The sequence below is a fragment of the Strongylocentrotus purpuratus genome, unplaced genomic scaffold (genome assembly GCF_000002235.5).
Source record: "Strongylocentrotus purpuratus isolate Spur 01 unplaced genomic scaffold, Spur_5.0 spur5_scaffold_15, whole genome shotgun sequence".
In the NCBI taxonomy this organism is placed as follows: Eukaryota; Metazoa; Echinodermata; class Echinoidea; order Camarodonta; family Strongylocentrotidae; genus Strongylocentrotus; species Strongylocentrotus purpuratus.
In genome coordinates this window covers 34,848,476-34,860,550 of record NW_022145600.1, presented here as the reverse complement: position 1 = coordinate 34,860,550, position 12,075 = coordinate 34,848,476, and the positions used below count along the sequence as shown (strand labels likewise).

Here is a 12,075-nt window from a genome sequence, read left to right as displayed (position 1 = left end):
TGTGTCACTTATCAAGTCTGACACCATCCCAATTCTTGGTCTGCCTCTTCCACGATTATCCGTCTTCCCTTCTAAGATGTCCCTGAGCATGTTACCTCCTTCCCCTGTAAGACGCGTCCTGTCTAGTTTTTCTTCTGTCTCCAGATTGTTGCTTGATAAATGTAACCTTTGTACATTACATATGGTTGTGTATCCTCTCCTACATCACTGAGGTACATTCTTAAATTCTGAGGAGACTTAATCAATTTTGTAATGGAATGTCATATTAATGTTTTTGATGTATGTGCTTGCTGGATGTCCATGTATATGTGAATTGATGACTGTCTCCCTTTCACCAAATGGATACTGTTACCCAATCTTGTAATACTGTTACTTGCACATTGCCTAGGTACTTTTTTTTTTTATTTTCCTCTTGTCAGAGGTACTTTATTCATTTACAAAAATAACCAACACACAAATCATTACATCATAACAAAATTTTACATTCACTTTAAGTATTTTCTTAAACTATTAAGAGAAAATCTTCAGTGATATAAAATATCCCCGAAGATTTTCCTTAGTTCCCAGATGCTATTTCAAAAGCTCTCAAAAACTCTCCAAAAAAAATACTATGTCCCGAGAGCCCCCGAAACAACATCCGAGATGTTATCCAAGAGTAACTCGTATTTAAAAACATGCCATATGAAAAAACTGTTGTATGGTTTACCTTGAAAATAATTTAACATATACATCAAATAGATTGCGTATTGAGCATATGCAACGATTGTATTTATATCTGCTCCATTTGCATGTTTGAAATCAAAACCAGCAATTAATAATTCTTCGTTTAATATAATTTTTTCTTTAAAGTTCAATTCAATCAATTCCACAATACGTTTCCAGAAAAGCTTTACGCTCGGGCACTCTAAAAGAACATGAACGAAAGATTCTGCTGTTTTACAAAAAATGCAAAGGTTTTCATTTACAATTTTCCATTTGCACAGATTGTATCTAAAGGGTAAAATCCTATGAAATGTCTTAAAGTTGAGTTGTTTTATTTTATTGTTTTTCAATGTCTTAAACTTAAATTTTAATGTATCTCTCCAATCAAAATCAATGACAAGGTTCAGTTTACCTTCCCAAAATGTTAATACAGCTGGTTCTCTTTTCTTAAAGTCACACAATAGGCTATAGAAATGGCTAGATTTCATTGAAGATAGTCTTATAAAATCAAGTGTTCTTATTTCGTATAAGTCGCCTTCGAATTGTGAATTTGTTTTATCGTCATGTGCGTAATTAACATCTTGAATTCTTTCGATCCACATTTTTGGGATCGCATTTTTAAGCTTCGTATACATAAAATCAACTAGCAAAGAATTTGAGCCAAGCACTCTACAAATATGTTCTCTTGGCCGAAAACGTCCATTTTCTACAATGTCATTCATTGTTATAATGCCTTTTCTAAACCATTCTTTAAAAAAGAGAGGTTTGCTCTCATGTGTAATATTACTATTGTACCACAATACTTGATTTTCAACATTCATAACTTGTGGAGGTACAATACATGTGTCTTCTTCACTGCACTTTACAGTTTTTCGAGATGGTTGGGCCTCAGCTGATATGCTTGAATATAACAGGCTACCATCAGATCATGACCGGTGATATCTTGAGGCTTATCGTCAAGAACTGTACATCCTTAGAGAAGATCCATTTGGGACCAGGTATGAAGTTGACCGATGAGTCGCTGAGGATGCTGTTCAGAGATCAGGAGAGATCTAGAAACCTGACACTACTCAGGATGTACGGGACCCGGTGCAAATATGTGAGTTTTGTGCTTTATAACTTCTTAAGGAGCACTGTGGTGGTATAGTTTCAATCAAAGAGGTTGAGAGTTCGTACTTACATGGCTCAAAGGGAGAACAAACTGAGGGGAAACTGGATGGTCCATGTATTAAAGCTATGGGGAGCATTCACTAGGCAATTGGTTACAACAAAACATGGGATCCGAAAATGTATATTTTGGCCCAACTGTAGATATAGGGTACCTGGTAGAAAGCGGTTTCTAGCTTGTACAGTTTGAACGATATTATAGCAGCTCCAGAAAAACCATAGTAACATGGCAGCATCAAGAGCACTAACATGACTGTGACAGTATAAAGGCACATTATTAGAAGCCAATATTTTTGTGATTATTTGTTCAGAACAAAAGTATCATTAAATCATTTTAAAACTTGATATAGCCATTAGGTTTTGTCCATTCATTATCAGCAAATTCAACAATGGGCTTTTCAATAACCCTGCATTCTCCATGTCAAACAGACCTTTTGCATAGCCTCTTCAGCCTTATTCTTCTTATATTCCAAAGATAATCAGGCTGGAGTCTTTGGAAAATGCGTGACATCTCAAAAAATCTACTTCTATCCACCAGGGTACTCCTCATTCGCCATCCATGAGTGGAACCCTGCACTGCCACATTGTACACATTATATTTGAGATTAACTTCATGCATGTGTGACAAATGACAACTGTAGCAGTCAAAGTTTGTTCTATTGACCGACCAAAGATAGTAAAAGTTAAGTGTTTGTGCATTTTTATGCCTCCGCAACGAAGTAGCCGGAGGCATTATGTTTTCGGGTTGTCCGTCCGTCCGTCCGTCTGTACGTCCCGTTCTCCTAATCGCGTTATTTCAAGAACCGATTGATGGATTCCCGCCAAACTTGGGTCATGTATGTATCTTGCAGAGCTAATGAACTGATTAGATTTGGGGGTCACGAGATTAACGGTCACAGGGCTCATTATGTATGCAAAAATAGCTCGTGATCACAATATCTCAAGAACCGATTAATAGATTCCCGCCAAACTTAGGCCATATATGTATCTTGGAGAGCTAATGAACAGATTAGATTTGGTGATCACGAGGTCAAAGATCACAGGGCTCATTAAAACACAAAGAAAATGCAATAAATTTTCAATAATTCATTGAATTTCCCCCGGTCCCCACTAGAAAAAGAAATTCTGTGTGCCCATGCCTTGTGTCATAACGTATGGTCGTACAGAGGATTTTTTTAATGTTGGGGGCCGGGGGAAAATGCAATGAATTATTGCAAATTTATTACATTTTCTTTGTGTTTTTTTTAATTGTGGGAACTGCCCCCTACCCTAGCCCCCGCTGCGTTCAGTCATGGTTCAGTGGCCAAGCAATTGGCCTCGTAACTGTGAGGCCCCAGGATCAAAACCGTGTCGATGTGCTATATAGTGCCCTTTTGTGGGGCATTAATCCTCATTACGCAAAACAAAAACTGGCAAATTATTATTCAATAAAATCTGAGAATGTATGCTATTATCTAGATCTATTAGGAATAAATCATTGTCAAAATAATTCCATAAATTGGGGTAAAAAAAAAATATTCCAACTATATGAGCGACAGTGTATATATCATGCAGAGCCAATGAACTGATTCGATTTTAGGGGTCATGAGGTCAAAGGTCAAAGGTCATGGGGCTCATCATATATGCAAAAATAGCTTGTGATCGCATTATCATTAGAACCGACGGATGGATTACTATTAAACTCAAGACATGTATGCAGGCGCGGATCCAGGATTTCTTAGGGGGGGGGGCCCAAATTTGAAATTATGCGAGCCAAATATTGGTACGTTATGGTGACCAACAGTGACCTAATGCGGGGGGGGGGGGGAGTTTCCCCTCCCAGGCTTTGACGTTTCATTATATTATTAGAGAAAGAAGACGATTCGTTGTACCGTTCTCGAAAAAATTTCTCGTCTGAATTTAGTTTTTTCCCCTCCCGCGCGAAGCGCGGAAAAATTTACGATTTATTAAATTATTAGAGAAAGAAGACGATTCGTTGTAGAGTTCTCGACTCTTAATCCTTGTCTAAATTCAGTCCCCCCCCCTCCCCCTCTTGTGCGAAGCGCGGAAGCTTTGATGTTTTATTAAACTAATTAAAGAAAGAAGACGATTCGTTGTACCGTTCTCGACCTATCCTCGTCTGATTTCAGTTCACCCCCCCCCCTCCCCTCCCGCGCGAAGCGCGGAAGCTTTTACGTTTCACTAAATCATTAGAGAAAAAAATGATTCGTTGTACAGTTCTCGACTCTTAATCCTTGTCTAAATTCAGTTCCTCCCCCTCCCCCTCTTGCGCGAAGCGCGGAAGCTTTGACGTTTTATTAAACTATTAAAGAAAGAAGACGATTCGTTGTACACTTCTCGACTCTTAATCCTAATCTGAATTCAGGTTCCCCCCTCCCGCGCAAAGCGCGGAAGCTTTTAATCTTCAATTAATCATTAGAGAAGAAGACGATTCATTGTACCGTTGTCGAAAATAATCCTCATCGGAATTTAGTTCCCCCTCCATCCCGCGCGAAGCGCAGAAGCTTTTACATTTCATTAAATCATTAAAGATTCGTATTACCGTTCTCGCCTCTGAATCCTCGTCTGAATTCAGCACCCCCCTCCCCCTTCCCCTCCTGCGCGAGGCTTTGACGTTTTATTATTAGAGAGAAAACGATGCGTTGTACCGTTGTTTTTACTCTTAATCCTTGTCTGAATTTCAAAGATGTTCTTCGTCTGCTCCTTTTTCTTCCTACCTCCTCTTCCGATTGGGGAAACCGCCCCACCCCCCCCCCCCCCCTGGCTACGCGCCTGCGGTCAGATAAACACATCTTGATATCTTATCCGACCCCGCAAGCTCAGGGGTTTAAGGCAATAAATTACGGTCAGATAAGCATTCAGGGGCCTTAGGGCCCCTGGTGGGGTCGAGGCGGCGGAGCCGGCCCCGGAAGCTCGGGGGTTTTAGGCGTTTAATTAAGGTCAGATGAGCATATTTTTGTGTATCCCTTATTATTTTGTGACACTGGCAAGTCACTATTTGGCGTGGGATCCAGGGGGCGGAGCCCCAAAAAATCAGGAGTTTTAGGCATTAAATTACCGTCAGATCATCATCTAAGGGCCCGCCGTAGGGCCCTAGATTAGGGGTTTTAGGCATTTAATCAAGGTCAGATGAGCATATTTTGATGCCTCATTATTTTGTTAACACTGGCAGTTAACTATTCTTACTTTCTTGCTCTCATTCTATTCTATTTCTCTTTAATATACTTTTTCAAGAAAAGTGGGGGGGGGGGGGGGCTCGAGGCTATCGATCCCCGCCGTACCTCGGGCCCTGACATGTAGGAATCTCAAGAATCCTATTTTTTGCCTGGTTGTAAATTTAGGAATTAGTCATTTTCCAACAAACACATACAAACGTATAATTTACTAAAAAGTGAGGAAAAATTTCGGAAATTATGTCATTTCAGCATTAGAAATAAGCCACGTTTGAATTTGATTTCCCCAAGCCCCCCCCCCCCCCTATCAGTACGCCAGTATCTCCTCTTTTCCTTTTTCTTTCCCTTTCCTTCCTTCTCTCTTATTTTTTTTTGATTGGGGGGGGGGGGGGGGGGGGTTAACAGCCTGTGAGGCAAGGCCCTTTCGGCCCCCCGATCTCCTTCTTCCCCCTTTTCTTTTCTTCTTCCTCTTCTTTCTTTCCCTTTTTCTCCTTTTTTCCTTTCTCCCTTCTTTTCCTTTCTTCTCTTTTTTTTTTTTTTTTTTTTTTTTTTTTTTTTTTGCGGGGGGGGGGGGGCCAAGGCCCGCTCGGCCCCCCCCCTGGATCCGCGCCTGCATGTATGTATCTTGCAGAGCCAATGAACTGATTAGATATTAGGGTCATGAGGTCATAGATCAAAGGGTCATACATACATGTATATGAAAAGTAGCTTTTAATCATGATATTCTAAGTACCTGTTAATGGATTACAATCAAACTTGAATTTTAAAAATTGCTTCTGTTTTGGTTTGTAAAATTGCTATATGGCGGAGGCATCATTTTCGACTGCGCGCAGTCGAACCTTCATCTAGTTTTCTTCATTTTCTTTTTTTTCTTTCAGTTGAACCATGATATCTTGCTAGATATGAGTAAAGCATGCGTGAACCTGACCGAGCTTTACATGGCGGGAATCAAGTGCGTTGATGACACCTTGCTCTTCTCCATAGCAAACCACATGCCTCGTCTGAAGCACATCTCACTGGGAGAATATGGTCGTTTAGGCCGCCGTTCAGCTACTAATCAGGTGAAAACTTGGTTCATATTTTCAGTCTCATCTGCATTCTAGGCTTGTCGTGTGTGTGTGTGTATTGGGTTTTTACAGACGTGTATCAATCAGATGTGATTATTGACGTCTGGGGACCGACCTTTTTACGTCACCATCCGAAAGACGTGACTCCGTTTCGAACCTACGTCCTCGCCTGAATCAGTTTATAACTTCCACTGTTAGCTGGATTAGAGGCGCACGCCACAACGCCTAGTCATTCCTGGTTTGTTCTTTGTATAGATTAATTGTGGAGGAGTAGGATACGGTGAAATAAACAGTTGGCTCAAGATCATAACATTTTAAGGGATGCTTGCTAGATGATAGGGCTACTAAATCTAAATCTGCCTTTGGATAAAACACTATCGATTGTTGATCACCTTAATCAAAAAGTGCCAACCACAGAAAATAATGGGTTACCCTCTCAAAGAGATGTGGTGTGAGGGAGTGTACGATATAGGTAATGAAGAAATTGAATCTTTGAGGTCCTTATATAAAATAAGTCTTGCATTGTACTTTCAATATTGTTTGTCATTAAGAAATTGAATCTTTGAGGTCCTTATATAAAATAAGTCTTGCATTGTACTTTCAATATTGTTTGTCATTAGGAAATAAGGGCTAGTCATTCACACTTAAATTGCATTTTTGTTCTATTTTGCTGCTTTTTAAAATCTGTTAAAATTTCTTTTAAAACCAACCCTTCCATTGACTGGTGTGTTTTACTCATGTTTATGAACTTTATGGAAAGACAACGGGTAAATCTATCATCTCTAGTTTTCCCCTAAAGAGTCTTTTTGTGTGTATTTCTACAGGTGACGGATAACGGCGTCGTTGAACTGACAAGATGCTGCCCTCTAGAGTTTATCGGTCTTACCGGAATCCACTGCATCACAGATAAGAGTATATTTGCTCTCGCCAATAACTGCCCTGATCTCAAGACTCTGTTTATATCAGGCTGCAGTAAGGTTACAACGCAAGCAACAAACTACCTGCAAGTAAGTGTCATTGTTTATTGAGGAAGTTAAACATGTGTTTTAAAAATTTACTATACATGTATAATATGTTTTATAAAACCATAATACCATTCATGTATGATTATCGCATGCAAATTTCTCATATAAAATAGAGTGTATTTGTGATTTTAAACCGTCCATTTTCTTGAGTCATCCCTTTAGAATTAATTCAGGCGAGTCAAATGTATACCCTATTATATATAATCAGTATTCATCTTCATCTGTCATTTTCCGCCCTTTCTTGTTTTCCTGCTCTCTCTCTCTCTCTTTCTCTCTCTTTCTCTCTCTCTTCTCTCTCTCTCTCTCTCTCTCTCTCTCTCTCTCTCTCTCACTGTATAGGATGTTTGTAATGACAAGGTATACGTCTCCCATAGCCTCCCCAATGCTGATCCAAATCTTATCATGGCCAAGAATCTCGACACCGGTGAATTCTGTCAGATCGATCAGACAAAATGGTCTACGTGGTAACCATAACAACAATAGTTTGTATTTGAATGTCTTTCTCATGTCATCATCCAAGATAGATCTTTGTCATCATCTCAAAACGTTTGGCAAGTTCATCATTTGACAGAGCATACTTATAATAACTGAAATAGTGTAGAACTCGTCACACAGTAACTCCATAATATACAGTTTTATAATATTTTAACCTGTAAAGTGGGCAAACCTCATCATCGTCCCTTAATGATAGTTATTAGATTCCCCAACCATTGAGAATCAATTCAGACAATGTGGAAATATGATAAATAGTTTAAACATTTTGAAATGTATTCATTCAGGTATATGGTTATATAGTTATTGCCTCAGAATAAAAATCTTGTTAATTTGCGAATTGATAGCAGGGATATGTCATTTAGATGAGATATGATACACAACAACAACAATCCTACTCATGCTATTTGAGTAATTCAGGGTAAAGGCCATACAAAGAAAAGTGACATTTTTGGAACTGTTTAATTGTTTAGATTAATTGCAAACAGTACCACATAATCTAGAATAGTTCTATACTTTGATCTCACCGGGATAGCAGCTGCAAAATCATGTGTGCTGCAAATTATTACACGTTACGTGTATTTTGATAAACGCTGGTGGACTGGACTGAAATTTGATTCAGGAATTCCTATGCGACATGCCCACTTTAAGATACATATCAACCAACCCTCAGATAAAATAGACTGGCCCTCAAGCCTAAATATTGAAAACTTCAGAAACACCCCTGATCCACTATACCCCTGTTCTTAACATATGGGCAATGATGGTATATTAATAGTATATTATAGAGAAATAATTGTATTAGTCATTATTCACAAATGGATATATAATTAGATGATCATATTTTTGTCAATTAGAATCATTACTGCCATCTTGGAAATGCTTCCACATGTTTATGTGCCTCAGGGTAGATAATCAAAACTCCATTTGTCAGAAAAAGGTTACATCTCAAAACTCAATTAGACATTCTGGCCCTGATACCTGGAATGCACTACCCCCTGAAATAAAAACGATGAATACAATGCTATCCTTTAAAAGAGCGGTGAAAAAGTTTCTTATTGCTCATTATCTTTAAATCCATCAACAAAATAAATTCTCCTCGTTTACCCATCGTTACAAAACTCGATAATTTTCTGTACTGTTTACTTTTTTTTGCTTCCATTTATTGAAACGTTGATTATAACCTTCCATGACCTGGTATGAATACACGTATGAATAAAGAGTGGCCTACTTGGGATACTGAATAAACACTGTCTTCTATACAAACATTTCAAGGCTCTGACTCGCAGGCCCAGGTTTAAAACCAGCTGGCTGATCTTACTTTCACATTCTTACTATCCGAACCTTGAGAGTCTTCTCATTCTATTGTATCCCAAGTTGGCCACTCAGTATTCAAATTTGCATTTCTTTTCTTATTTAAAATCCTTATATATCAATTTGAAATCCAACTTCCACATAAGTCTGTGAATATTGATGTGCATCCCCTTTTTCTTTTCTCTTCTTTTTCTGTCTTTTCCCCCTTTTATTATTATGTATCCTTTGAGGGTAGTCATACTATCAAGCTTTGCTTATTTTGTCAACCCTCCTGTTTGATGTTCTCGATTAGTTACACCCAGCCATACCTTATTCTACATTTATTCTTTTGTCATGTGTAAATTTGCAATATTTGTTTGTTATATATTTGTAAAAATGCAAAAGAAAAAGAAAATCAAACAGAAATAAATAAATCAAATCAAATCAAATCTCCACTCCAAAATAGAGTGAAATTGCCCTTACTCCTACACCTAGGAATTGGTTTCATTTGTGGAAAAGGGTCCACTTAATGTACCTCAATGTCCCATGTTTATACACTCTTTGTGGCATTATTCCAGAACATGTTGATATTTGATATTAGAATTTGATACATCTAGAACTAATGGAGAACCTTATAAACATTTCCGTTAAGTGCAATTTCTCTTTTTAAATAAAAGTGAAGAGCATCGTTTTCATTCCTTGTACTTAATCTTTTTATAAATGGTTGTTACTTTATCAAATATATATTCATAGTTTGTCAAGTGAATATTATTGTAATTGCATACATCCATTTATATGGATTGGTAACATTCTTATCGTTATATCAATTAATATAAGATTTTTAGGATCACATACATGTACCGTAGTCAAGAATCACAGGTCAATTTACATGGAAATGAATGTACTTTGTGTCAGTGAGTGCAGTATATACATGACCCCTGTCTCGACCTTGTTCAACATGAATTACTATTTTATGTTCCAATTTGATTTACATGTAGAAGCCACAATTTCTTGTTCTGCTTTGCATTTAATGCAAAGGATACGTCTTTAAATAGTAGATGCAAGGAATATTTTTGCTATCATGTGTATTAGTGCATGTAATACATCCATTTTTAGTTAGTGAATGACTTTGAAACAATGGTGGTCAGCAATTTGTGCATATATAGTAAATTCATCTACTAGTCTTGTTGACAAATACATTTTGCTCTTAGTTGATGTTATATGCTGATGGCCTATTCAGAGGTCTCTTAACCCTTACTGTACTGGGGGGGGGGCCTGGGAGGCCCCCCCCCCTCGACATTTTCGGAGATTGCGTCGCAACCGCTTGGAATTTTGAATTGTCGTTTCATGACTTTTCTCCCTCAAGTCTTACGCACATTTTGATACCATTTTCGTCGAAATCGGATATACCTGTAAGGCGTTACATAACAATTAGTATGCGCATGTCATCAACAACAAAAAAATAAAATAAAAATCGCATCAAAATTTGCATAAATTATCATTATTAATTACATTAAAATAACTTTTTTGTGTTAAAAAAGAAGTTTCATATGAATAATGAGTTATCACATTCAAAAAGTGGAGTACAGTAAGGGTTAAGAGAATATATTTAGTATTTAGAATACACGAATTAGGAATTCCCCTGATAATGCCCTTTAACCAAGCTATAGACAATGGGCCGTATGCATAAAAAGTAGCAATTGCTTGCAAGCAATTGCTTCAAGCACAAGCAATTGCTTGTCAAGCAAAAGATCAAGCTCAAGCAATTGCTTAAATCCGTATGCATAACATTTTGCTTGTGCTCAAACCTTTTGCTTGCCTCCAGCAAGCAATTGCTTACGATCTCAACAATAGCGACGTCACGCCGGTGCGAACATCATTCATGGGAGAACAAAGGCGGGTTTCGCATACTAGTAGTGTATTCAAATGTCATGCGTGTGGGGTAGCCTCCATGCTCTCCACCGTTGTCAGACATCCTCCCCGTTTTTCATCATGTTCAGGTATGAACCTGTGTGCTAACCACTCAACGTTCTCTTTGTCGAATCGGAATAGTTTCCGATAGGTCTCGGGAGCAATTTCTTCTCGATTTATTCTACTCCTGTACAACTTTGGTTTTTCTCTATAATATAACGAGCATAAACATGATGCTTAACCGCGAACGTCCCGATTAAGCAAGAGCTCAAGCTGCTATGACGGAGCTTGAAAAAACGTAAGCAATTGCTTATAAGAACAAGCAAAAGGTTCGTTTTATGCATACGTTTTTAAGCAATTGCTTGATCTTTAAGCAATTGCTTGCGGACATCAAGCAATTGCTTGTGCTTGCTAGCAAAAGCATTTGCTTGCAAGCAATTGCTTATGTTTATGCATACGGATTCAAGTAAAAGGCTAGCACAAGCAATTGCTACTTTTTATGCATACGGCCCACTGCATATCTTGACATAAAGTAGTGCTTACATGTTTTCTTTTGTTTTCTCTCAAACGTGTCTTGGCATAAGCATTTATATATAAAGATTTCATATGTATTTGCCAAGGTTCGTATGACCTTGTATGTATCTGGCATCACATACTTAAAAGCCAATTTGTGGTTTTATCTGCCCTAAAAGGTTTGTCATTAGATTTCTTTCATTTTCGTTGATAAATAGCAAAATCTATTAATTTCAAGCTCATATGAAGATTTAGTTTTTTTGAAGTGGAATATGATACTAATGAGAGGTGAAATGTAATGTGAAGCCGGCCGAGCCAGGACATTAGTTCTAACATGCCATCTATTTGTGTAAACCTAAAACAGCTCTGCGTGCATGATGTAAAGAAATCTCTGTGAGCTTGCAGTTGAAACATTTGTAATTCCATTTTATTATTTTCTATGAATTTCATATAATTTGATAGAGATCTTATAACACAAGTGAAACCTTCAATATTATATAATTCTTTGTATTGTTGATAATATAATGCAATGGTGATGATAATGATACAATAAAGATGTATTTTACAGAATCATTGAAGTTCTGTACATTCTGCGCAAAGTTAAAATGTACTGATTTTTATATATTCAAATGTGTATTTTATATACAAATTTTATTAATACGTGTTGTAAGAATTAGTTTATGAACTTTTCTTTTGTTTTTTTCAGCTTTAATTTTAACAGTATTATGAGTT

At 37.6% G+C, this 12,075-nt stretch overlaps 1 protein-coding gene across 1 annotated transcript; it reads left to right on the top strand.

Moving 5' to 3' along the window:
* The first annotated feature begins 1,579 nt into the window (after positions 1–1,579).
* Positions 1,580–10,981, top strand: LOC100893208 (F-box protein SKP2B-like). The gene is made up of 4 exons (XM_030986089.1): positions 1,580–1,801; positions 5,921–6,103; positions 6,934–7,116; positions 10,745–10,981. The coding sequence occupies exons 1-4, from the start codon at positions 1,580–1,582 to the stop codon at positions 10,979–10,981; spliced, it is 825 nt and encodes a 274-aa protein (XP_030841949.1).
* The last annotated feature ends 1,094 nt before the right edge of the window (positions 10,982–12,075 follow it).

Bases quoted from the DNA above. Each gene is read 5' to 3' on its own strand.
- LOC100893208 (XM_030986089.1), top strand. From the start codon at position 1,580: ATGGTTGGGCCTCAGCTGATATGCTTGAATATAACAGGCTACCATCAG. The intron at 1,802-5,920 runs GTGAGTTTTGTG...TTTTTCTTTCAG, and splicing joins ACGGGACCCGGTGCAAATAT to TTGAACCATGATATCTTGCT. The intron at 6,104-6,933 runs GTGAAAACTTGG...GTATTTCTACAG, and splicing joins GCCGTTCAGCTACTAATCAG to GTGACGGATAACGGCGTCGT.